General features: G+C 37.7%; 1 protein-coding gene across 3 annotated transcripts in view; it reads left to right on the top strand.

Moving 5' to 3' along the window:
• Positions 1-23,093, top strand: part of ATP6V1C1 (ATPase H+ transporting V1 subunit C1) — a 38,044-nt gene extending 14,951 nt beyond the window's left edge. For all 3 annotated transcript variants that reach the window (XM_068525852.1, XM_068525854.1, XM_068525853.1), the window contains 11 exons: positions 37-104; positions 5,255-5,340; positions 7,936-8,030; positions 9,592-9,683; positions 10,864-10,962; positions 12,822-12,890; positions 17,093-17,185; positions 17,272-17,365; positions 19,302-19,399; positions 20,605-20,731; positions 22,460-23,093. In XM_068525852.1, the coding sequence (XP_068381953.1) occupies positions 37-104; positions 5,255-5,340; positions 7,936-8,030; positions 9,592-9,683; positions 10,864-10,962; positions 12,822-12,890; positions 17,093-17,185; positions 17,272-17,365; positions 19,302-19,399; positions 20,605-20,731; positions 22,460-22,555 (1,017 nt within the window). In that variant the 3' untranslated portion in view covers positions 22,556-23,093. The remainder of the gene's footprint in view (positions 1-36; positions 105-5,254; positions 5,341-7,935; positions 8,031-9,591; positions 9,684-10,863; positions 10,963-12,821; positions 12,891-17,092; positions 17,186-17,271; positions 17,366-19,301; positions 19,400-20,604; positions 20,732-22,459) is intronic.
• Positions 23,094-27,781: the final 4,688 nt, after the last annotated feature.

The raw sequence follows: 27,781 nt of genomic DNA on the forward strand, positions 1-27,781 counted from the left end.
AAATCTCAGTAATGAAATGTTGTTTTTCCCTTCTAGGTTGGCACACTGGATGTCTTGGTTGGTTTGTCGGATGAACTGGCTAAACTGGATGCATTTGTAGAAGGGTAATGTATTTATATGCATAGGCTAGAGCAAAATGAGAGTCACTATTAGGCTACCTGGGCATTGGGTTTATTATCACATGTGTATTCTGCTTATTGGAATGGTTTTAGAAAACAATGACTTTTTTTTTTCTTTGTAAATCAACTTTATGAAGATACAATTAACGTACAATAAAATACACCTGTTTGACGTGTGAAACTGGTGACTCCTTTTAATATTTTTATTGAGATATAATTTACATGCTAGGCAGTTCACCTACTTCAAGTGTACAATTCAGTGATTTTTCATATATTCACAGAGTTGTGCAGCCATCACCACAATCAATTTTAGTACATTTTCATCCCCCTGCCACTATCATAAACATCCTGTTTCCATTAGTAGTTACTCCCTAACCCCCACTGCCCACTAACCTACTTTCTGACACTATACATTTGCTTTTTGTGGACATTTCATATAAATGGAATCATACAATATGTGGTCTCTTGTGACTGGCTTCTTTTCCTTAGTGTAATGTTTTCAAGGTTCATCTGTGTTGTAGCATGTATCAACATTTAATTTCTTTTTATTACCAAATAATATTACATTGTGTGGATATACTGCATTTTGTTAATCCATTCATCAGTTGATGGATATTAAGGTTGTTTCCATTTTTTGGCTCATATGAATAATGCTACTATGAATGTTTGTGTACAAGTATTTGTGAGCTCATGTGTTTTCATTTCTCTTGGGTATGTACCTAGGAGTGGAATTGCTGGGTCAATGTAACTGTACTTTTAACATTTTGAAGAACTGCCAGACTGTTTTCCAAAGTGGTTGTACCATTTTACAGTCTCACCAGCAGTGTACGAAGGTTCTAATTTCTCCACATTGTTGACAATACTTGTTACTATCCATCTTTTTGATTATAGCCATCCTGGTGGATATTAAAGAGAATTTCATTGTGTTTTTTAAAAAATTAGTTATTTATTTATTTATGGCTGTGTTGGGTCTTCGTTTCTGTGTGAGGGCTTTCTCTAGTTGGGGCAAGTGGGGGCCACTCTTCATCGCGGTGCGCGGGCCTCTCACTATCACGGCCTCTCCTGTTGCGGAGCACAGGCTCCAGACGCGCAGGCTCAGTAGTTGTGGCTCATGGGCCTAGTTGCTCTGCGGCATGTGGGATCTTCCCAGACCAGTGCTTGAACCCGTGTCCCCCGCATTGGCAGGCAGACTCTCAACCACTGCACCACCAGGGAAGCCCTTCATTGTGTTTTTGATTTGCATTTCCCTGATGGCTAATAACGTGTTAAGCATCTTTTCATGTGTTTGTTAGCCATTTGTGTTTCTTCTTTGGAGAAATGTCTGTTTGAATCCTTTGCCTGTTTTTTAATTGGCTTATTGGTCATTTGATTATTGACTTGTAAGAGTTGTTTATATATTCTAGATACAACTCTCTTATCAGATGTGACTTGCAAATATTTTCTCCCATTCTGTCGGTCGTCTTCACTTTCTAGATAGTGTCCTTTGAAGCACAAAACATTTAATTTTAATGTCCAATTTATCTCTTTTTTGTTGTTGCTTGTGTTTTTGATGTTGTATGGAAGAAAACATTGCCTAATCCAAGGTCACACAGTTTTATGTCTGTATTTTCTCTAAGAGTTTTATAGTTTTAGTTTTTACATTTAGGTCTTTGATCCATTTTCAGTGAATTTTGTATATGGTGTAAGGGAGAAGTCCATGTTCATTCTTTTGCATGTGGATATCCAGTTGTCCATTTGTTGAAAAGACTATTCTCTCTCCATTGAACTGTCCTGACACCCTTGCAAAAATCCATGGAACATAAATGTAAGGGTTCATTTCTGGACTCTCACTTGTATTCCATATTCCTGTCCTTATGCCAGTACCACATTGCCCTCTTTACTGCAGCTTTGTAGTAAGTTTTGAAATTAGGAAATGTGAGCTCTCCAACTTAACTTTGTCTTTTTCAAGATTATTTTGGCTGTTTGGTTCCTTTCATTTCCATTTGAATTTTAGGAACACCATGTCAAATATCTGCTGAAAGTCAGCTGGAATTTTAATGGGGATTGTGTAGAATCTGTAGATAATTTGAGCAGTATTGCCATCCTGACATATTAGGTCTTTGATTCATGAACATGGGCTGTTATGCCATTTATTTGAAGATTTATTTGGTGATGCTTTTGTCTTCAAAATTCAGTTACATTAGAAGATTTTTCTAGGCTACAGGTTTAGTCACTTGAAATTCAGTTACTGTGTATTTTAGCTGAAGATGGGTATGGGATCCTTAATAACTTTCTGAATTTTGATTAATTGACAGACTCAGTCTACAGTCCCTTTGACTCTTGACGTACAGAGCTTTCTAAATACTTAGGGCTTAGGTAAATAGGTATAATTTGTAAAAAAACAGAATTTTGGAGAATCTTAGAAATGTACATCTGATTAAAGCTTAAAGCTTTAAGGGAACAGACCTGAATAGAGGGGAACTTATTCTCAAAATCTGTGCAGAAGGGTTTTCTTGTTTATGCTGTTATGCTTTTCTGAATTGATAGAACCACCATAATGCAGTACTCTGGTAGTAGAGGCTGAGGTGTTGCAGAGAGATCTTTTGACATAACAACATGTGGTAAGTAAATAAATAGACCTAAAGATGTACTCATGAGGCAAAAGGCCAGTTGGGGGCCAGTTTTACAGTAGATTATGCAAGAGATATTGAAAATGTCAGCTAAGGGCAGGCACTAGGCAATAAAAATGGAAAAGAGAGAATGAAAGCAAAAGTAACAAACTGCTTTTAGGGTTAATAATTCCATGCATTCAGTAGAGCAAATGTGAAAATAATTTTTGATGATAGTCTCAGTTCTTACCATCAGTTAGTTTTTTGTCTCTTGGTTTCTTGATTATAGGTTTTTAATTAAGTAAACTTTTCATGGTCGCCCCCCCTGAGGTGATTGTCCTTTCTGCGGTCCCACCAGCCTCATTGCAATGTTAGGTCATGACAACGAAGAGGACAGTGAGAAGGGAGGTTCCTGAGAATATAATTATTAACACTTACTTAGATCCTTATTAATCACCTCAGTAGCTCTCTAGATCTTTCTTTTAATCATCAGTGGGATGTCCTGAGTATAGTTTAAGGTTTGCACACATTTTTTAGGGAAGTAAGTATTTAGGGCAAATGCAGTTCATTTGGTCAGAAGCATTGCAAGTTGCCTATCCAGTTTGTCAGCTATTCTTTTCTGCACTGTTACGCAATCTTGTCTCTATCAGTCTTCCTGAAAGATATGAGGAATTTAAAAATCATATGGTTGTTACACCTTGGTAGAATTGACAGATGCTAGCTTAATGACTGAGTGTTCCAGTTTTTAAAGTCTGAACATTGTGATGGAGTAAATTATAGTTTATACTTTTTCAGTAATCTGATCATTAGAGCAGTTTGTTTTTTTTAAGGTCACCATGTGTCATGGATACTCCTCTAGAGATGCATAGGGAGATTGTCAAGGTCTGAGTTATGGGATGTTAAGTTGATAAATTTGACACCAGGCAGTTCTATACTCTGAACTATTTCTGTGGTAAACATGCACATTTTAAAAAAAAATTGAAGTATAGTTGATTTACAATGTTGTGAACATGCACATTTTTGAATGTTCATAGCAGATGGTTCTGTTTACAAGATGCTCGTCAACTTATATGGGAATAATGGTTTGTCTTCTTTGAAGGAATGGGTGAATTTTGGAGACACAGCCAAGTGTATGGACAAATCCCAAGTTAAACATGTTGAAGACTTACGGCTTACATCATTTTTTTCTGAATTTGTTCCACTTTCTTAGGTTTGAGGTCATTCTGCATAGGATTGTCATTCAAATTTTTCCTTCTGTTGCTTTTTTCTGGCCCTTATTGGTTCATGTTGCAGGAGTTTCTTAATTTGTCTTCCAGTTTACACTCCCTGCTGTTGAGCACAAAGTCATTGGAGAAATTGTCCCAAGTCCTGTTTTGACCATATTACACCTCTCCCTAAAGGCTGACATCAGAGGCAATCTACCTGCAGTCTGGCCCCAGCCGGCCGTCCTAGCACAAACTCCTTTCTCCTGAGCACGACACTCCCGGCAGTCTGGACCCCTCATCATTCGTTGCTTTTCTTATCTCTCTGGATCTTGACTCATATGATGCCCTGTGGCAAGAATATACATTCTTCCCACCTAATCAGCCTTTCAAAACCATTCCTGTACTTCATTGCCCTGCTCCTGATCCATTATGCTTTTTTGATTACAGTAGCTGGAAGTGAATTCTTTTTCCTTTATGCGTTTCTGTCTGTAGCCTGGTCATCTCAGCTGGCGCTCATCACAGATGGCTTTGTATTTAGTCATCCGTCTTTTTTGGTATCTCTCCATTTTGGTTGTAAGCAATGGGAAGGTAGATTTTTGTCTGGTATACTTTTGTATCCCACCCACGGCCCAGAGGCAGACAAGGAATGGGGGAAAGAACACCAGACTCCAGAGTCAAGACACCACGTTTTTAGTCACAGCTCTGCTGGGAACTGGTTTTGTGAGTTTTGGGGCTAAGTTACTTACTCTCTTTATACCTGGGGGTGTCTTGATTTATAAAGTGAAGGGATCGACAAGGTGATATGCAGGTGCCTCAGTAGTTTTGGCACCATGGTTTCCTCTTTAGCATTGTTTCTCTCAAATAGTAGATGCTCAATAAATAGTTAATGAATAAATAGTGTAGGACCGCATTCTTCATTGTTACCGTTGCTTGTATTCTATTGCCTGTGGGATCCCTTTTGTCCTAAGGGGAAGCACATAACTGGTGAATGAAAGCTCCTGCTTCCCCCTTTGTTTTTGCAGTGCAGTGAGATCTGTTGCCCAGTTTTTCAGCTTATTCTCGGTAGCTTTCCACTACTTTCTTTCCAGACTTGGTAAACATGTTGCATGTGGTCTCCTTAAAACTAGTTACTCAGTTGAGTTTGACATATATAATAAGATCCTGGTGCTTTTTGTCCTTAAAACATTATTTTAGAAGTTAGGACCCATTTGTTCTATATTATACAGATAGTGTAATTGGAACAAATAGAGTCAAATTCGTGTCTTTATGTAATGTGTTCATTGTATAGCATGGAATTTAGGTTGTTTTCCTGAAAGTGATTGTTGATTTTTTTTCTCCCAAGGGTGGTTAAGAAAGTGGCTCAGTATATGGCTGACGTACTGGAGGACAGTAAAGATAAAGTTCAGGAGAATCTGTTGGCCAACGGAGGTAAGCTAATGTTTCATGATTTGAAATTGATTTCTATAAAGTGAACGACTTAAAAAAAGTTTATAGGTAAGGATATTAAATGCAATAGAAAGCCATTAAAATAGAATGATTACTACTGAATTTGGTGATATTGCCAGTTACATTCTTTCCTCTGAAACACAACCTCTCATAAGACAATCCTACATAATATATAATATAGTTTATGATATGGATCCTTCCAAAAGCAATATTATAAAGATTTACCTTAGTTCTTTCCAGAATCTATTTGTCAACTCCCATTAACAACTGTTTTTCCAAGTATGTCTCTCAGCATTGTTCCAGTTGAATACTTGTTTTCTCTAGCTTTTTGTGTTTAATAGCATCCAACTGCTAAAGCCTTAAAATAAAAATTATTAATTTTATTGCAGAGTAATGCCTCCTCCCTTCAGATTTGAATGTGACATTTCTTTAGTACCCATAGAATAGTCTACCACCGACCTCTCTATAGCTAGAAACTAGTATTTACGTAGAGTTTGCTCTATGTAATAATGGCTTTATAAAGATGGTTTCAACCGCATTGTTGTCATTTGTACTTGCATTTGTTGTTTTCTCCTGAAATATCACTTTAGCACTTGCTTCATTTTCAATTAGGCTGATCTTTAGTGATATGTCATTATAATAAGAAACAACCCTTTCCTTTCTTTCTGTCCTATATTGCCTACTGTGATAAATAAAGGTCACTGATGTGACTTGGTTAAATTAACGTTTGTTAAGTAAAGCCCTGGGGTGTCATGGGTTGGTGAGCCACAAAGACCACAAAGGAAAGAGAAATAGAGAAGTTTATTACTCACAGGTCCTGGAGGAAGGGGGCAAGGCAGGGAGGTCAAGGCGGGGTGCTGGCAGAGAGAGAGCGGCAGGACCTGGGGCACATGCCTTTATTAGGGTCCGTGGGTGGAGTGCTTTGGGGTTCCCAAGCCAAGTCCAGGTTGGTCGATTCAAACCAAAAAGAAGGGTTTCGGTTAACTTCGAGGGGGTCTTATCTAAAGGGTACACTAGCAGGGGAGGCCCTGGGCAGCAGCAGAGAGCGCTTATCATAGGCTCATATCAGGGAAATCATATCAGGAGCTTACATCTACTTGTGATTGCAGGCTGTTATCTAGTATAGCTTCTAGGCCCCTGTAGGCCACTTGGCCACACAGAAATGGTTGCTGAGGCAGCAGTATGGAGATGTGGCTAAACTCTCAACAGTCACTGTATTTTAAATCCAGTGTCTCTCTAATCTCATTTCTTCTCCTTGCAAATAATAGATGCTCAGAAGTATTTAATCAGTAAAAAAAAAAAAATTTAATAATTTATTTTTGCTCTTTGCTAATAATAGCGATCCTGAGCTGCTTACTGTGTCTGTTAACGTGCAGCTGGGGCAGGACGAAAGTTAGGTGTGTTAACAACTTAGGTGCCTTCACTGGTCTCTAGGTACCTGATGAACTAGGGCGGTCAGTCTGCGAGGCCAAATGGGGGATGACAGTCTAGGGGGCATTGCATCCAAAACTGCTTTTGGAGATACCATCTATGTTGTTGACTCGCTGGTATTATGTAGGGAGAAGTTGAGGAGAGAAGATATTTTGGTATGAATTACTTTTGCCAGTTAACCATAATTGACATTTGGTTTCCCTGACCTTGATCCCATCAGACTTGAGGAGTAAAGTCATCTTGACTACCACACTTCCAGGGAATTAGTGGTTGAGTGTCTCTTTGGCTCTGCATTTCTTATTCTTGTCATTTGAAAGTGAAAAGGTCCATGTTTTGAAGATTACTGAAATATAGACTCCTAGAAACAGTCATCACAAGGTTTTAACAGACAAGTTCATTTTCAATTTGTTTGGGTAAGTTGCAAAGAAAGAACGTACTTTTGTCAAATTCTACTTATTGAGGAGACAGTTTGAAGTAGTTTTTTTTTTTTAATATACTATTTTTTAAATTATTTTATTTTATTTACTTTTGGCTGTGTTGGGTCTTTGTTGCTGCACGCGGGCCTTCTCTAGTTGAGGCGAGCGGAGGCTACTCTTCATTGCGGTGCGTGGGCTTCTCATTGCTGTGGATTCTCTGGTTGCAGAGCACGGGCTCTAGGTGCGCGGGCTCAGTAGTTGTGACACGCAGGCTCTAGAGCACAGGCTCCGCGGCATGTGGGATCTTCCCGGACCAGGGCTCGAACCCGTGTCCCCTGTATTGGCAGGCGGATTCTTAACCACTGTGCCACCAGGGAATCCCCTGAAGTAGATTCTTAATCTTTTTGTGTCTCTTCCTTCTACATATGAGGCATATCATGGGTATGTACATATTCCATTTATTAAGTCATCAGATTAGAAAGGAATATTTTAATATATATTAAATTTTGAGTAAGGAGAAGAGATCCAGTCAGATTACAAGGTAAAAATTTTTATTAATCCATGTTACTTAATACAGTTCCACGTTTACTTAACCAGGACTCTTCACAAATGATGACATCTTTACTGATTTTCTTAATGCCAGTTTCAGCACTAAAATCTATTACTGTGTAGCAAACTATAAAAAATTCTATTGCTTCTCCTCAGTAATTAATTTCTTCCCTTATTTCAGTTGACTTGGTTACTTATATAACAAGGTTTCAATGGGACATGGCTAAATATCCAATCAAGCAGTCCCTGAAAAATATTTCTGAAATAATTGCCAAGGTAAGATAAAAAATGATACAGGTAGGACACATTGATTTATAGTGGCTTTATTTATTTTATAAGTATTTAGTTATTAAATACTTTAATTTAGGTTTTGACAGGGCAGCTTAATTATATGTGACTTACTACAATTTTACTAAAAAAAAAAAAAGTGTCAAAAAAGGATAACACTTTCATGTGTACATTATCCAAATTGTGTAGTTTATTTAGGTAGTTAAGTTAAATGTTGCATCAACAATGTTTGAATAAGAAAAGTAACTTTAAAATTTTATAGTTATTTATATAAATTTGAAGTGTAATTGAGATCACATAGAACAGGAAGTTGGAATAGATAAGAGATTTATGAATCATTCAGATGTATGATAATGGTCACTTAAGTATGTTTATGTACAGTACTGATTCAGATTAAACTTTATGGGTTCTCTGACACCTTCCTTTCTGATGTTCAGTATTGATTCTCTACCCAGAAAAATTGCCTGTATTCTTGTACCACATGATTTTATGTACAGTTTCAGGGAGTCCACAGGTGTTAAAGCCCATCCATGAATTCACTGAATTAAGAACTCCTTTTGTGTTTCAAAGTCCTTGAGCTTGAGAGAAAAATGTAAAAGTCTTACCTGAAACTATAATGAGGCAGTAGACAAAGACCTATTAATTGTTTGACAACATTTCTATGACCTGGCTAGGATGAAAAGTATGGTTTAAATCATCTGGACAGACTTCCTTGGCTCCCACTGGCTTTATTTGTACGTTGTGCTCTATGGTTAAATGTAAATGAATAGCCTATCAAGGATTTTAACTCAAGTCATCATATAATTTAATGAAAATGAGTAGTCAGATAATATAAAGTGGTGCTCTTACTATGACTGAGCCTTGTTTTCTTTTGATCCTTACCAAGGATTTAGTCGTCTTCTTCCTGATACTATTATAGTTGAGGAAAGAGGCTCAGAGAGGTGAAGTAGTTTTACCCCAGTGCTACACAGCTGATGATGGTAGAGCTGAGTTGAAATTAGTTCTTCAAATGTTAAATCTACTGCTTTGTGTTTTCTCCCTAAGTTGTTAGTAGTTTTAATCATCTTTTTGAAAAATCAGCTTGTGTAACATTTATAAATAAATTCAAACATAATTTTAATTTTATTGCAAAAATATTTTGTGGAAGAGTAGTGGTGTTGTGAACAGCAAAACTCTATGTGATGTAGTTCCTTTGGAAATTAATCCTTGAGACTTGTGTTTTAAAGCCTTTTAATTAGTCATCTCTGTAACCAGTGGCCTAGATTCCATTTACATGGTTTAAGAAGTGATATAGTAGCAATAATTAAAATACATGTAGACTAAAACATTATCTTTAATAGAAAAGATTATATGAAAATTACCATAGTTATTAAAAATGAAGTAGGTTTTTTTTAATGACCTTTAAAGCCATGCTTTTAAAATAATAGAGTATTTTTACATCAGGAACTAGTGGTGTTTTGGTTTTTAAAGTTTAAGCACAGCTACTTTGATTGTATTAGTAGAGGCAGGTTTAGGAAAATTTTCCCTTTTTCTCTTTTTCTCTTTAAAGGGAGTGACTCAGATTGACAATGACCTGAAATCTCGAGCATCCGCATACAACAACCTGAAAGGGAATCTTCAGAATTTGGAACGAAAGAATGCGTAAGCATGTCAAGTATATGTAAATAATTAAAAATTGGGAGGGACTTCCCTGGAGGTCCAGTAGTTAAGACTCTGTGCTTCCACTGCAGGGGGTGCAGGTTCAATCCTGGTCAGGGAACTAAGATTCCACGTGCCTCATGGCACAGCCGAAAAAAAAAAGAATTGGGGAAGCACTCTAGCATACACTGAATGAACTGTTGTTAGGGGTTGGTAAGTTCCACCTTGTGCTGTTTCTATAATCAAAATGGTGTTTTTTTCACTTCATGGAGAAAAGCTCACTAATTCAGGCTAGTCAAAACAGATGTGAGGCTGATTTATTATACTCGTTTCATACATAATACTTGTGAGTTGGGTCCTGGTTTATCCCTTTATCCATCTGGTTTTTCACTGAAAATGAGCTAAAGTTAATTGTTTTAAATCAAATGATAGTTTAATTACATAGCAATTATCTGCTGCTTAAAAGAATTCTATAGAAGAATCCTTTTGTAATGTAATACTCATTCTTTAATTTTTCTGTTTTCCAAGTTTTGATTTTTTACATATTAGGTTTTCTTAAAATAGACCACTCTTGTTTTGGTTAATATCACTGTAGTATGACTACTACAAGTGTAGCTTTAAGCACTTAACTCTTCCAGTTATGCATTCATATCCCAGAGAGAAAGTTGGTTGGATACTGTCAGTGGTGCAAACAGGGCAAGTCATTTTCACTGTGAAATGTACTAGGAGACCAAATGAAGACTGTGTTAAAAGAGTTGATTATTGGGTTAACTAACCAAAATTGATACCCAGGGAGAGGGAGGATAATCAAAGGTTGTGCTTAGATGATATGATTTCATAATTATGATGAGGTAGACTGTAATTGATACCTAATGAATAACACTTTCTCAGTTAAGATACTATATATGTAATCAAGAGAAGAGCTGAGTTATAATAATTAAAGCAAACACAAAGGGAGACACTAGAGGCAAATTCTGATAAAATGTTTACATTTCTTTGGGTTTGGATGTGGGAAATATTCAGCTAAATTTTGACTTCTTATAAAATAAAATGTTAACTCAGGCTAATCCCTCTCTTGAGATGTATATATAGTATATGTGACTATAATTAGCCTGCTATTTCTTTACTTGTGTTCTGGAAGCACATAATTATCCAGCCTAATGATTTTTTTCTTATTCCTCAGAGGAAGTTTGCTAACTAGAAGTCTAGCAGAAATTGTGAAGAAGGATGACTTTGTTCTTGACTCAGAGTATCTTGTCACATTACTGGTCGTGGTTCCCAAGTATGTCTTTTTATTACAGAAGGTTTTTACCTGTTAAAATACAAGAAAAGTATTAGTGTCTGATATTGTAATTTGAAGTTTTCCATAAACCCAAGTGTAAAGGGAGTATCACCTTGTCATTTATTCTGTCAACCAACATGTACTCATATGGCACATACAGTAGAATTTAGTTCATAACCTGGTAATAGAGCTGTCAATTATAAATTGATATTCCAAATCAAAATTTGCTTAGTAGAGTTGGCCCATTAAAAAATTAGATAATGCTAAATTATTGGATTTAAAAAAAATATTGTTCTTAGATTTTTCAAAACAGGGAGCTATTTGTTTTTCCGAAAAATATTTGATGATTGGTTAGGATGAATTAAGCCCTCTAAGAAGCAAAGGATGGATTAGATCAAAGCTTGGCATATTTTTTCTGCAAAGGGCCAGATAGTAAGTATTTTACCCTTTGCAAGGCATATGGTCTCTGATACAACTACTCAGTTCTGCCACTTCAACTTTGTGGTTGTAGCTGAAAACGGTCACACACAGTGTGTACATGAATGGACGTGGCTGTGTGTCAGTAGAACTTTATTTAAAAAAACAGGTGTACAGGTTATGGGCATAGTTTGCTGGGTTAGAATATCCTTTGAAATCTCCTTTAGATTAGGCCTTCTGTTTTAATTAATATTTGGTAATCTTGGTAAAATGAAACCTTTGGAAGATTAGAACTGTGTGTGTGTGTGTGAGAGAGAGAGGGAGAGGGAGAGGGAGACAGGGAGAGAGACACTGTTAACGGTTTCACTTCTGACTTACACTGAAATCTCACTATCAGGGAATCTTCGGGGGATCCAAACTGGGATGGGAGATTTGGGGACTCTTCAGAGCATTAGTCATGAAATCTTTCTTTGCTGTGCTCTCCATTTTTGTCTGGTTAGGAAACTGGGAATATTAGAAAATGATGCCTCCTGGAAAGGGGTGGGAAAGGACCTCCATTGAATTTCAGTGGCTACAGTATTACCTGACTTCTGCTTTTTCCCCCTTACTGCAGAATACTAGAACACTGATTATTTCTAAAAAATTTCTGTGTCTTTGTGTTTTTATACTATGCAGGAAAATAACCTTTGCCCAGATAAAAGATTTGTCTCATGCAACCTTTATTTAAAATTTGTGTTTAAGACCAGAAGTTTTCATAGTTTTCTGTGCACTGCACTTGAAACCTCGGATAGGACCTAGGATACCTTGTATAATGGATTATTCACTATCCTGGCTATAGATACTACAATTCTTTATTTTGTACTGCATATATAATCATCTCTCGCCACACCCACAAAAGCCAGTGGTCTCTAGAGAAGGTTGTTGCACAGTGATCTGTGGCAGCTTGGTTTACTGTCACTTTGTTTACTCAGCACTTCCTGGTACTCTGTGCTTTTGGTAAATGTGGTTTTACCCAGCTCTTCATAATGGCCACTGAATAGGAATGTTAGTGATTTCAGCATGGCTTCTCTCTCTCTCTCTTTCTTTCCTTTTTTTCTTTTTTTAGTGAGGTAATAATGTATATCAACCCTAAAGTTTGAAAGTAATTTAGAATCTGTATTTTGCTTTGCTTCCTTTCCAAACTTAGTTATAGAATGTGCCTTTTTTGCAATAGTTACTGGATGTAAGAGATGGTGAGCTGTATTTCCTGCTTTACCACTCAGTGTATTTGAAATTCATTCTCTGTAGAAAACTTGATTTTTTTGTTGTTGTTAAATAGACTCGAGGTATACCTATTATAGTTGGATTTCCTATTTGTCTCATAATTTTTTCTCTTTCTGGGCTCGGCAGGAAGGTAGGACTTGTTTTTCTCTTCCAGTAACTTAATTGTACCTTTTCTGCAGGTTAAACCACAATGACTGGATTAAGCAGTATGAAACACTAGCTGAAATGGTGGTTCCAAGGTCTAGCAAGTAAGTAGTAGTCTTTGTAAAGCCTGTTTCTTTCGTAGAATTCCTTTAGTAGTTTGGATGTTGGAATAGGAGATATCTTTATCTTTCCTTTGTGGTAAATTTTACAGTTTTGGAGCCATCATTTTCACCTTAAAAATAAGTGAGTTATATTAGCTCTAGCTACTGTAGACCTGGAAGGGCCTTTGTACAGTCTGATCAACCCACTCATGTTTATAGATGTAGAAGTTTGAGGCCACAGAGGTGACGTGGTTTGCCCAGAGTCACACATCTCATTAGTGACAGAGCTGTAACTAGAACCCAGATCTCTGGTGTGGTACTTTTTCTGCTGTGCTACCCTCTCAAAATCCTTCCTTCAATATTTATTGTATACCTACTGTGTGTCTACATATCCTCATTTATCTTGCAAAGGAAGTGTACCAAAATGACTACTAGGGTACTCTGTTGATCTGCAAATATTTACCATCACTTTCCAGTAAGCATAGATTCTACTGAATCTGTACTTTCCTTAAAAAAAAAAAACAAAACTTTTATTAAGCAATTTTAAACTTATGGATTAATATTCACTGTCTAATTTGATATGTGCAGCAATTCCATGAAGTAGTTTTGGCAGTTATACTTTTTCTCATAGATGAAGAAATAAAAATGCAGAAGAGTTAAGTCATTGCCTAAAGCGTATATGGCTGTATAAGTGTGCAGTGGCAAAGTTAGGACTAAAACTCAGGTCTTTTAACTCCAAGTCCTGCACTCTTGACACTACATGCATGTCATTTTTCCTGCATTCTGCCATTCTACACAAGATATTCTTCAAGAAAATATTAAGTACAGTGTATATGCACCCCCAAAGAATTGTTTTGTATATACATATATATCCCTCAGCGTGTATATATATATATACCCTCAGCATGGTGAAAGAAAGGTCTAGGAGGTAGTAAAGAAGTGGTGTTAGTAAGGCCAGGCCCATGAAATATTTTCTTTTCCAGTTTCATTGTGTCATATGGGAGGTAGCTTAGTATAATGGAAAGAGTCCTGGACCCAGGGATCTGAGTTCTATTGCTGGTTCTGCTACCAACTTGCTATGTGACCTGCGGTAAGTCTTTTAACTTCTCTGGGCCTCATTTTCTCTGTAAAATGAGCATCGCACCTTCCCTGTACACATTATGAGGTTCTTTTAAGGCTTGATAAGATATATAAAATAGAAGGTAATATGATTATTGTAGTTTCACAAATGTTGATTTTTTGAGAATGAAACCACAAACCTATGCTCATTGTGAATTCTTTTCCCATTTGGGGGGAATACTTTCCATTCACACTGGCCCTTCACATGGTAAACTGAAGATTGAGGTTGTGTCTTAATGCCGGTTTTCCTCCGAAGCTGTTTATCCTGACAGATGACGCCTTCTTAGACCTTTGTGCTCTGGAGACCGTAAAAGTCACAGAGGTTGTCTTTACGTTTGGGGGCAGGGAGAGGAGGAAAATAAGGACCCAGTGCGCACACAGTGTCCTTCCACCCTGTGGTGTGTGAGCCTAGTCCAGGGGAGTGGCGTGTAGGCCCAGGTTTATTCGGAAAGAAGGGCTTTAGAAATATTGCTTCAGCCTTACATCTTTTGAAAAATCACTTTAGTAGTTAAAAGGAAAAAAAATTTCAGATGCCAACAGTTGAGTATAGGCAATACCTGTCCTCTGCATGACCCCTGAGCGCTCACTGACCACCTGAGAGTCCCCAGCCCTTCCTCACTCAGTGAAAACATCTGTTCACCTATTTATCAGTCTAAAGACTTTTGGAATCATTGACTTGAAAAGTTAGTTAAATTTAGTCATTGAGAATAATGCAGTAGTTCAGCCAGCACCTGAAGAGGATGCTTAGTTCACGTGGGGCAGACAGGTTTTAGTGGGTTAGTCTGGAATTTTGTACTTCTGTTTAGGAAAGATCTCTATGACTTGATGTTGGATTTTTCACTTATCATAATAACTAACATTTTTGAGTGATTACTATGTGCTGGTCATTGTTCTAAGTGCTTTATTTTAAAGTGAATTATAAGTAGTAATACTGTCACTTGTTGCTTTTTGGCACAATACCTGAGTGGTTACTTGTGGAAGCAGTGAAGATGAAAGTGGACTTCTGAGGAAGAAGAATAGATTGAAAACAACCATCTTTAAACCTGAAAGAAATAATTTCACCTAAAAAACACACAAAATCTAGCTATTTGCAAAATATTCTACATAAATCTTGAAAGATTGGACCATGTGAAATATTGCCATCATTGAGTGGTTAAGTGCAGGGATGTGTATAAATGCCAAGTCAGAGTTAAAGGCCAAAGAAGCTGAGAGGCTGAGCTGCTGTTCTGCTTCTTTCTGTTGGAAAAACTGTTCAGAAAGAGGTGATTTTCACTTGTACTTTCAGAATTACCACTTAGCTTTTTGTCTGCCTACTTTTGCTTGTTAAGATAATCTGGTTGGGTTACGTCACTGGTTGACTTCGGCCTTTTCTCTGTTGTTGGAAAAACAGCACCACAAACTCATTGGTGCTTCACAGACGCTTTTGTTCAGGGAGCTGGAGTTCCAGATGAACCAGAGGATCCTAGCGAGGAAGGCCTAGAAAAAAACGACACTAGCCATTGTTCAAAGAAAAGTTTCTTTTGTGTTTTGGAGCAGGGGTTGCAAAGATAACTTTTATGAAGAAAAGCAGGAAAGATGTCTTGGCAATGAAGTGGGTAGGTTGACTGGGGAGCAGAGCAGATGGCAGGACTGAGTCTTAGGAGAGAGGTAAGAAGTCAGAAGCAGCAGGAAGAGCTAGTAAGCTCCAGAAGCACTGCCACTCGCATGGGAGACTGAAAATGCCGTGAGGCAGCCGGAAAGCATTGACTTTCAGTTTCCTCTCGGCCTGGTTGCGGGTGTGAGGAGGTAGCGTTACTGTTTCTACACAGCAGTAGAACTAAACGAGAGTGAGTTTGGAGACCCAGCCTGCAGCTCACAGACTGTCATCTCCACTTGATTTCTGTAGCTGTTCCCTTGGTCTCACCCTCAACCTCTAGAGAGGCTTTATGTCTGGAATCTTAAACTGTAACCCAACTCTTGAACCTGAGCCTTCTTTCCATCTTTTTCACTGTCACGGAACCTGCTGTTTGACATTGTCCACATCTCTGGTCCCCACCCCTTTGTTTGCATGGACCTTTAAAACAGCAAAGTACTAAAGTTAAAAAGATCAATTAAGGTTAAGATAAGTTTAAAAGATGAATATGATAGTGGTGGAATATTGTTAGGATCTGAGATAGCCTGTCAAGTTGGATTTGGCTTTGTTGTGTTTTTTTTTAACAAATTTATTTATTTATTTTTGGCTGCGTTGGGTCTTCGTTGCTGCGCGTGGGCTTTCTCTAGTTGCAGCGAACGGGGGCTACTCTTTGTTGCGGTGCGTGGGCTTCTCGCTCTTGTTGCGGAGCACGGGCTCTAGGTGTGCAGGCTCAGTAGTTGTGGCGCACAGGCTTAGTTGCTCCGTGGCATGTGGGATCTTCCCGGACCAGGGATCGAACCCATGTCCCCTGCACTGGCAGGTTGATTCTTAACCACTGGGCCACCAGAGAAGTCTCTTGGCTTTGTTTTGATCCCAATCAGTTTGCACATTACTGAGTCAATTCTGGCAAACCTGAGGATCATTAAAGGTTTTTTATCGAGTTCTGTCCACTTTGTAGCTACCTTGCTTTAGATCTGATGGGCACTGGGAACAAGAACGCAGGATAATAGTTTTGAGAGGGCACAAGTTAAAAGGGGTGGGCCAGGACTCATGGGTCAGGGCTGGACTGGAGAGAGGAAGAGAGAATTCAGTCACCAGAAGAGAAGAGGGTGTTTAGCAAGGAAGTAAGGAGAGTCTGGAAACCAGCCAGGTGCTGGACAGTTTTTCCTCGGCTGGCCTAGTGCTGATACAGATTGAAAAGCATGGTTCTTGAGTTTGGATGCTTTACTTGATTTAATGTTTAATTTTGTTGGTTAGGAAGAAATGCACTAGGGGGCTGTTAAGGCATCGTAAATGAAAACATCATAAACACTGAGTGTCTTCAGTGTTGAGGCAGTACAGATGAAAAGCACTGAAGTGGTTTGGGAAGGGCTGCCATACCCTCCTCTTCCTCCCCGTTTCTGAATTCTGCCAACAATATGAACGTGAGCAATAAATATAAAGCTTTAAATGGACTTGGTCTTTCTTTCTCTAGTGTTCTCTCAGAGGACCAAGACAGTTACCTGTGTAATGTCACCTTGTTTAGGAAGGCAGTTGATGACTTCAGACACAAAGCCAGGGAAAACAAGTAAGATTATTATTTTTTATTTTTTAATTTGTTAGATCACCTATACATGGTGTGGACAAATTTGGTTTTTTTCCCCCCCAATTTAGATTCATCGTTCGTGACTTCCAGTATAATGAAGAGGAGATGAAAGCAGACAAAGAAGAAATGAACAGGCTTTCTACCGACAAGAAAAAGCAATTTGTATGCGTTTTTTAATACTTAGTATTATCAGTGTTAAGCAGAAGAAAAAGTGGTACTGCTTTTCTTTAATTTAAAAGAAAACAAAACTTTTCTATTTTGCTTTTTTTTTTTTTTTAAATTATTATTTATTTATTTATTTATTCATTCTTGGCTGTGTTGGGTCTTCGTTTCTGTGCGAGGGCTTTCTCCAGTTGTGGCAAGCGGGGCCACTCTTCATCGCGGTGCGCGGGCCTCTCACTGTCGTGGCCTCTCTTGTTGCGGAGCACAGGCTCCAGACGCGCAGGCTCAGTAGCTGTGGCTCACGGGCCTAGTTGCTCCGTGGCATGTGGGATCCTCCCAGACCAGGGCTCGAACCCGTGTCCCCTGCATTGGCAGGCAGATTCTCAACCACTGCGCCACCAGGGAAGCCCTGATTTTGCTTTTAAGACATTTGATTCTAGCTTTTTTTTCTACTAAATAATCAAAATAAGTTTTCTCTAAGCAAACTGAGATCTGTGAATCCTTATCTTAAAATATATTGTCTTAAAATTAATCCCCCTAAGTCCATATCAGAAATTAATTTTAAATGCAGTGTTTTGATTAATACCCATATAGTGAGGGGTTATTTTAGTTAAGTAGTAGTTCTCTCTCTTCAGTAAGAAATTTCATTTTTTGACGCAGATTTTTTTAATGCTGCATGCAGTCTTTTATTGGAGGAATTTGTATTTAAACCATTGGTGAGTTAGTATGTTCTAGGCACAATGGAGAACAGGGATGGAATTGTGAGTGAAAGATGGTGTTGACTTTCTTGCCATCTCAAGCGCAGGATTATTGTGAAGACTGAAGCTTGTATGGAAGGGGAAACATGATGAGTGAAAATGTATTTCTCTTGTAATGCAAGAGGAAATAAAAGCACATTCCATTTAAAATTATTTCCAAGTACTTTATAAGCCATTGCATCTCAGTTAGGAGAAAACTAACCCTAACCAAGTAATGTCGAATAAAACCAACTTGTTAGGGAGGTCCAGATCCCTTTTAAAGAACAGATAATTTTAACCAAAGACCTCGTATTATCCTTTTTGCGTAAATTGATTGTTACATCCAAATGAGCCTAATAATGTTACCTAAATATTAGCTGAACTGATCATGTGTGTCTTTTAAGTGTGGAGAGGTGGTAATAAGTTATTTGTAATTTGTTTCTTTAAAGAAGTGTTTTTATTTAGAAGTACTGAATAACTAAATTCAGAAAGAATTTATACTACATAATAGAACCATTAAAAACTTAGAACATGATGAACAGCTTTTAGGGATCTAGATCAACCCCCTGATTTTACAGATGAGAAAACTAACACCTAGGGATATTAAATGACTTACTACATAGCTATTTTTCGTTATTTCTGAGAAGTTGTGTGTAATTGAATTCTATTTTAAATGTATAAAATGTTTAAGAGTATTGGATAGTAAATTTAGATTTTTATATTTTGGTTTTCAAACCTGTAGAAGGACACTTCTATATTCTGTGTCACTTTAAATGACTTTCATTAAAACATAGGCCTTTTTGGGATTTCCCTGGTGCTCCAGTGGTTAGGACTCTGCACTTCCACTGCAAGGGGCGTGGGTTCGATCCCTGGTCGGGGAACTAAGATCCCACAAGCCACGTGGTGTGGCCAAAAAAAAAAAAAAAAAAAAAAAAAATATATATATATACACGTTTTTCTGTGTAGTGAATAGATTCAATGGATTTTTGTATCTACTTAGGTTACAGAGTAGTGGCTTAATCTTTTCATCTAATTTAAGGTAAAGTATCCAAGAGAATGAGAATAATGAAACATTTTTAAAGTGAATTATAATGTGATTTAATGCTCTTAAAGATTCTTACTGGATAGTTGCTCCTTTAAAAATACTTGATTTATCTAATTTCTAACTGCCATTTTTTTTTTTTTCTTTCTTTCTCTAGGGACCACTTGTACGGTGGCTGAAAGTGAATTTCAGTGAGGCGTTTATTGCGTGGATTCATGTAAAAGCGTTGAGGGTTTTTGTTGAGTCTGTTTTGAGGTAAAGGAAGTTAATTGAGAAACTTCAACTAAAGAATTTATAGATCCCTTTACATTGGATCTCTTTATTAAAACACACAGTCTACTAATAGGAAATTGATTTGGAGAAACCAAAGGGCCAATTGTGAGGGAGAGATTGTCAGTGTCATACTGCTTATTACGTGCACGTTGGTCTTGTCCCTTAATACCGGGTTTGAAGAAAGAGATCACGCTGCTGTGCTCTCTGATTCTTTTCTTATTATGTACTTAAGTTAAATGTAGATTATGAAATATTAGCCAGTGTTTGTTTAAAAGAAGATCATTCAAATATTTTACATGTAGTTTGGTACGCAGTATACCTAACGATGCCTTATTTGAAGTCCTCATTTCAATTAACCTAAAATATTTTTTTATTTTGAGGTACTTAAAATCTCAGTCATCTTGTGATCCTCTGTACATGTTGCTCATATTAGAAATATTTCAAAATGCTTATCTGCAGTCATGCTCACTATTTGTAAATTTCTTTGAATTTTCATAGTAGATGTGGGTAGTAATCTCATGTTGTTTATTATCATGAAAGCCCTCCATGTTCTTGGGTTCCGAATTCATGGATTCAACCAACCGTGGATTGAAAATATTCAAAAAAGAAACTCCAGAAAGTTCCAAAAGGCAAAACTTGAATTTACTGAGCACTAGCAATGATTTACATAGCATTTGCATTTTACTTACAACTAATTACATAGCATTTACATTGTATTATAAGTAATCTAAAGATGATTTTAAAGTATACTGAAGGATATGTGTAGGTTATATGCAAATACTACACCATTTTATATAAGGGACTTGAGCATCCGTGGATTTTGGTATCCACAGGGGTCCTGGAGCCAATTCCCTGCAGATACCTAGAGACACTGCACTAAGTTTACATATTACCACTGTCTGCTGAGGGTATTCATAGATTACCTTAAAAATTGAAGAGTAATTAAAAGTAATTCCTAGTAGACAGTTGGCTCTCATCCTAAAGAAAGATTTCTAATGGACATTGAGGACCAGGGAAGGTTTGAGTTTCTGTGTATATTAGCTGAACTTGTAAACATGGTCATTAAAGTGAGGTACCCTTTCCCCATTAACTGTGATTAAAGAAGAATATGAGAGTATTTGCTTTAAAAAGAAAATCTCTGCATATGTTTGCTTGTGTTACATCCTGTATTTCTGCTTATTTATAAGGTATGGCTTGCCAGTGAACTTCCAAGCAATGCTCCTTCAGCCCAATAAGAAAACAATGAAGAAACTAAGAGAAGTATTATATGAATTGTATAAACATCTAGATAGCAGTGCAGCAGCTATTATTGATGTAAGTATTTATTAGACAGCCTGGTAGAAGAGGAACTGGATGAATTTCAGAAAAAATTATTGGAAGCAGATAAGATGTTATTTAACCTTTTGAAAGTTGCTTTAAGAGTCTCAATTTGTTAGTAATTAATTTACCTGATAGCTTAGCAAATAATTTACCTTGTTTACCCCATTTTACTAGTTGCTTCTTGGTATTTCTAAAAGCCAGTTATCTTGCTGTAGATCCGATGTTTATAGCTGCAGAAATACACACACAACCAGTGATACTAGTTATTTACAAAAGTTATAAATTGCAGAGAGCAAGAAAATGAGTAGTTATTGTAACTTTATTTGGTAGAAGTAGTGGAGTCAATAGATGAGCATTTTAAAGGGAACTATCATTTCTCTAAAATGGTATGTGTTTATGTGTTCTTTTTAAACAGAAAGATACAAACAGTATGTGTGCTTTTCGTTGTTGCTGTTGTTTAAAATTGTAATAGGCTTTTATGTTTTTGATTTCAAATATCTTGCTGATTTTTTTCCTCTTTAGTTTAGGATGGCAGTATTTCACATGTGCATTAGTTAGAACCCATGAAAAAAATCAGGGTTTTTTGATAGAAGAAAATGCAGGAAATGACTCTACATTTTGTAGAGTTGATAATATGTGAAGTCTAACTGTTTGATACATAATTTCCTACCAGTAAATTCCTATAACATGCATATGTAATAAGTGGTTTCTGTAAAAATCACACTTGGTTTATTTTTATCCAGCATTTTATAAGCCATGTGTCTCCTAAACTCAGTACACCAAGCCTGAGATTAAAGAAAATTTTATACAGTATGCATGAGAAAGGATGGTGGGGTGACGGTTAAACACACACAGGCTTTGAGGGCAGAGAGTGCTTCAATCTGGCTTTACTACTCACTCTGTTTCCTAGGGCAAGTCAGCCTTTATTTATTTATTTATTTTTAAAGATTAATTTATTATTTATTTATTTTTTAAAATTTATTTTTGGCCGCGTCAGGTCTTAGTTGTGGCATGCGGGATCTTCTTTGAGGCATGCAGGATCTTTCGTTGCGGCGTGTGGATTTTCTCTTCTCTAGTTGTGGCGCGAAGGCTCCAGGGCCCGTGAGCTCAGTAGTTGTGACACGTGGGCTTAGTTGCTCCGTGGCATGTGGATCTTAGTTCCCTGACCAAGGATCGAACCCGCATCCTCTGCATTGTAAGGTGGATTCTTTACCACTGGACCACCAGGGAGGTCTCAAGTCAGCCTTTCAGAGATTGTTTTCTCATTTGCAAAATGGAGTTAGCAATGCCAAACTCAGATTAAATTAGCAAAAATGTATAAACTTAGCCCAGAGTAGATGTTCATTAAGAAGGTACAGGCATACCTTGTTTTGCTGTGCTTCACTTTATTGAACTTTGCAGATACTGTACTTTTCAATTTACAAATTGAAGGTTTGTGGCAACCCTGCGTTGTCAGATGATGGTTTGCATTTTTTAGCAATAAAGTATTTTGAATTAAGGTGTATGTACATTGTTTTTCAAGACATAATGCTGTTGCACACTTAATAGACTGTAGTATAGTGTAAACATAACTTTTATATGCACTGGGAAACCACTCGCTTTACTGTGGTGGTCTGGAACAGAACCTGCAGTATCTCCAAGGTATGCCTACGATGGTAATACTTTTTTTCTTGTTTAATTTCTTTAAGTACTTAGTTGAATAATCATCTGATTTTTCAATAGGCTCCTATGGATATTCCAGGCTTAAACCTGAGTCAACAGGAGTATTACCCCTATGTGTACTACAAGATCGATTGCAACTTGCTGGAATTCAAGTAAAATGAGCCCCGCAGATAGCCCTGCCCTCGTGTCGGTGTCGGTGTTTGCTAACAGACATAGATTGTAGTTTGGCTGTACTTTTAACTCTCTCTTACCCGTTGCTTGCTTCTCACCCCCTTTCCTAGTCGTGTTCTCTCGTAGTGGTCCATTTGTCAACATTTTGTTTTTAAAAGGAAACTATATGTCTTGTTTCTTTTTATTGATCAGGTCTGTAAATGTGTGCTAAAAAAAAAAATCAGAGTTTATTTATAAACAGAATAGTTTATTTAAAAAGAAGGTCTTACTTCATCGATATTGTGGTATGCATTAATTCCATTTGTTACTGTTGTGACAGAAGCCTTGTGTACAAGGGAATGGTGTAAACAGTTATACCATTTTGTTCACTGTATTTAGTAGACCTAATTGTTTAATAGTTATTGAATCATGATGTAAAGAAATGTGACAATATTCAGGTATGTGCTTTCTGAATGTTTCAAATTACAATCTGTGAGCACTATTGACACCCACAGGAGAGAATAAAATTACCTGTGCAAAGGTGGATTGTGGTGTGTGTAACTTCCAAAGATTACGGTTCAAGTTTGAAGATTATTTTTGAACACGTGATGGGTATTTACATTTGGACACTAGACTTTCAGGTCTCTCAATTAGGAGGTAGGGCCAATTTTTGAATAAAGTGTAGTAGAACTCTGCAGTTTTAGTCATTTGTTTTGTCTAAGTATTTTACATGTTTCCTTTTTAAGACTTAATTTTGCCTTCATCTTGACATTGATGTCATTTCTGATGTAGTCTGAAAAGAGACATTGCTAACCTTACAAATCTCTGAAATGAGACTTAGGTTAGCATCCTGAGTGAGCTTTTAAAAGAGGATTTTGTGGCAGTGCTCCCCTTCCTGTGCCCTCACAGGCTTGTAAATGGGAGAAATAAATTTACATTTTAAGGGCATTTCTAAACTACCGTATTCCATCTAGAAAATTAGCCTCTCAAATCCGTTTTATTTCAAAATTGTATACTGTTAACGTCAAAAGTAATTGTTAACTTCAAACAAATCCCGACTTCTATGAAGTAAAACATGAGAGACGAGCCCTCTTACCCCCTAAGTTTCTTCTTCGCAAGGAAGTTACATAGTTTTTCAGGCCTTTTCCTGTATCTCTACAACATATATATCCACACACAGTTTATTTTTAAATAAAAATAGGATCATATCGCACATATTCTGTCACTTGCTTTTTTTGCTTACTGGTATAGCCAGGATATCTTGTCAATGTGTCTAGAGCTACCTCATTCTTTTAACTGGCTACAGTGGTTTTCTATCATGTATTTGTGTCACAGTGTAGCTAACTGGATGGATATTCACCTTGTTTTTGGTTTTGCTCTTACAGGCACTGATGCGGTAAACATCCTTGTTATACATGTCTTTGTGTATTCGTAGTAGTATTTCTGTAAGAAAGATCCTGGAAGTAGGGTTGGTAGGTCATAGGGTATATATATTTAAAGTTTTGACATAACTGCCAAGTTATTGTCAGAATTCTCAATTCAAGACATGATTGGAATGCAGTTTTATTTTCAGTTTTTCTTTGGATAAGAGGAAGCTGAAAAATTTTGGTTTTGATGTCAACAAATTCTGGTTCTGTCTTCTTTTGCAAGTGTTCTTTGAGTCTTAGTGTTTGTAAAACGGGTATAATCTCTATCATGGGGGGATGTGTTTTGATGATTAAAAGATTGTTAGGCCCACACGATGACTTGAAGGCTTTTCTTAGACTTTAGTATTATTGTGATAGGAGTAGGTGGGGATTGTGTCAGGTTTAAAATTCCAGCATATGTTTGGAACTATGGGACTTTGATTATCACTTCTCCCTGGGATGCAGAGCAGCTGCGTGAGTAGCTCTGCAGCCAGACCCCAGCTCTGCTACCAGTTAGCCCTGTGGTCTCAGCGCTCGCGCCCTCCTTGGTAGAATGGGGTAGCTAGAGTGCCCACCTCCTAGTCTGTCGTGTTGAGTATCCAGCGGCCCATCCAGTGCTTGGAGTGGTGCCCGAGGAGAGCTTGATTCATGGGCGGACAGTCCTAGAGGAGGGCCAGTAGCTCCTTTTCCACCTGTGTTTAACCTGGGAATTTCAAGGCGTGAGTCATTGTGGAGTCTGAAGGTTAGAAAGAAGTAGTGATGTGTGTGTGTGGGGGGGTGGGGTGGGGTAAGGAATACAGTCTGTGTCTGTAGCGCAACGTTAAAGCAGTTTGAGAGTCTCTGAGCTGCAGTCCGTGTTGATGGCAGCTATCATTTCTGGGAGGGCCTGCTCCTGTTGCTTGCCGTGCTTTGTTTGCTCTGGCGTCTGCTGGTTCTCCTCTAGGATGGAGCTCAGGTAACTCTGAGAGTCATTGAACATTTATCGAGTGTCTGACAGAGACCCTTCTCCTGGTGCTCTCACCCCCATTACCTCCTCCCTTCCCCATGGTGTTGGTGCTGGGAGGACCTGCAGTTCCCGTGGTACCAGGAGAGGCTTAGGGTCAAAGAAGTTTAAGTGATTTCTTCATTAAAACTCACAAATTTTGAGTTGGAGTCAGAATTTGAACCTAAGATTTCCGATTGCTGGGCTCTTTCCTTCCTGTCGTGCCTCCCATCTTTACTAGGCGCTGAACAAGTGAGGCAAACACGTTCCTTAACCTTAGTCCAAGACAGACAGTGATGTAGAAAAGGCATGGGGTGTGGGTCATCAGATACCGAATCGTGTCAGTGTTTGGCCCAGAACATTTTGTCAGTGAGCGGTGACGACGTCCCCAGGTATTCCGTGCTAGTTTCTGTAGACTACGTTATTCGACCTGGAAGATTTCCCTGCATGCTGGAGCTGCTCTTAAACAGGCGCTGTGTGTTCTGGGTAGAGCACACTCCGTACAGCTTGTTGAATGAGCACGTATCAAGTAGTACCTTTAAAGTAATGCTCTGTATGTAACGAACACTCGGCAGATGTGAACTTTTTCTTGCTCTCACTTTAAAATTAAATAGTCCCAAGTGTTGGAAATAAAAGAAGTTGATCGAGATATGAGCTTATTCTCCTTCATTCTTGGCTGCCTCTTTAAAAAAAAAAAAAAAAAAGACGAAATTAAGGTAACATGCACAAGGTTAAAAACCATATACACAAATATTATGAAGCAGCTTATAATGAAAACCTTGCTGACCTTTAGAAAAAAAATGTGGTTATTGTTTCCTGTTAACATCAGTAAGAGATGGTTTGTCCTAGAAAGTCTGTAATAGTATTATGTTCTAGAGGAAACGTGTTGAAAACTTTGCTAATTTAGTTCTTGTCTCTAAATTGAAGTTCACCCATTTCTGTAATATAAACTTATTTATGGTCTTTATTTTTCTAGCATAAATAGCTTTAGATTAATATATGAACGTAGTTCTAGCTTTTTTTTAAAGTAATATGACACATCAGAACTATTTTATTTACTGGCGGATTATCCTTATAATATTCTTAGATCCGAGCCCAATAACTTGTGAGAGAAAAAGGAAACAGAATAAAACCATGGAAGTGATTAGCAGTAGAGAATACCCCCTGGGATTGTTTAGCTAGAGAAGAAAATGAAACTGAGGAGAAACAGGACAACACGCTTCATACCAAGAATGGTCAAAATAATGGAAGAAGAAAAAAGTTTACAAGTCCTGTTTGTGTTTGCTTGAAGCAAAAGGCAGTCAGCAAACACAAACGGGACATTTCCTGACAGTTGCTCATTATTGAAATTGAGTATATCCACAGTAGTTCTTTACTTGCAGAATTTAAGAAAAATGCAAATTCATTGCTAAACTGTATAGAGCTGTGGTTTACATTCTCGAGTGCATCTGAGGAATACTCTATAAGGACAAACACCCAGGAGGCTCAGATGCTAGTGTCAGCCAATTGCAATCTGAGACTGCCTTTTAAAGATCCTTCTTCCTACCTCCCGCCCCCATATGGGGTTGTTGACTTAGAATTTGTGAGCATCTTATTCAGGTCTTATTCAGATAGTGATTTTTCTCTATTTCACACGGACCACACTTAATAGGATCATCATGGATAAGTCACTTTTTCCTACCCTGTCACCCAAAGAAGCATCCTACATCATTGATCAGTAGAACCAGAAAGTTCTGCCTTGGCTGGAACTGACCAATGTAGGTGTCCTTTACCCCTGCAAGGCCACAAAGTATCAAGTTGAAATTTGCAAAAATCATCTAAAATGATCAAAGTCACATTTTTATCTTTTAATTGAAAACCCACTTTGGGTGTGATTTATCACTGCCTATAAAGTGTAAAAGCACAACCATAACACGGAGTTTTTTTTTCTTCAGGTTTTTATTATCTGTTTTATGCATATTAGTGTATACATGTCAATCCCAATCTCCCAGTTCATCCCCCCCCCCCCCCCCCCCGCTTTCCCCCCTTGGTGTCCATACGTTTGTTCTCTACATCTGTGTCTCTATTTCTGCCTTGCAAACGGATTAATCTGTACCGTTTTTCTAGATTCCACATATATGCGTTAATATATGGTATTTGTTTTTCTGTTTCTGACTTACTTCACTCTGTATGACAGTCTCTAGATCCATCCACCTCACTACAAATAACTCAATTTCATTTCTTTTTATGGCTGAGTAATATTCCATTGTATATATGTGCCATATCTTCTTTATCCATTCGTCTGTCAATGGGCATTTAGGTTGCTTCCATGACCTGGCTATTGTAAATAGTGCTGCAATGAACATTGGGGTGCATGTGTCTTTTGGAATTATGATTTTCTCAGGGTATATGCCCAGTAGTGGGATTGCTGGGTCATATGGTAATTCTATTTTTAGTTTTTTAAAGAACCTCCATACTGTTCTCCATAGTGGCTGTATCAATTTACCTTCCCACCAACAGTGCAAGAGGGGTCCCTTTTCTTCACACCCTCTCCAGCATTTATTGTTTGTAGATTTTCTGATGATGGCCATTCTGACTGGTGTGAGGTGATACCTCACTGTAGTTTTGATTTTCATATCTCTAATAATTGGTGATGTTGAGCAGCTTTTCATGTGCCTCTTGGCCATCTGTATGTCTTCTTTGGAGAAATGTCTATTTAGGTCTTCTGCCCATTTTTTGATTGGGTTGTTTCTTTTTTTGATATTGAGCTGCATGAGCTGTTTATATATTTTGGAGATTAATCCTTTGTCCAACACAGAGTTTTAAAGAATGATTTGTATGAGGAAACAATAGAAAAAGGATATT

Source organism: Eschrichtius robustus, chromosome 17, assembly GCF_028021215.1.
Source record: "Eschrichtius robustus isolate mEscRob2 chromosome 17, mEscRob2.pri, whole genome shotgun sequence".
In the NCBI taxonomy this organism is placed as follows: domain Eukaryota; kingdom Metazoa; phylum Chordata; class Mammalia; order Artiodactyla; family Eschrichtiidae; genus Eschrichtius; species Eschrichtius robustus.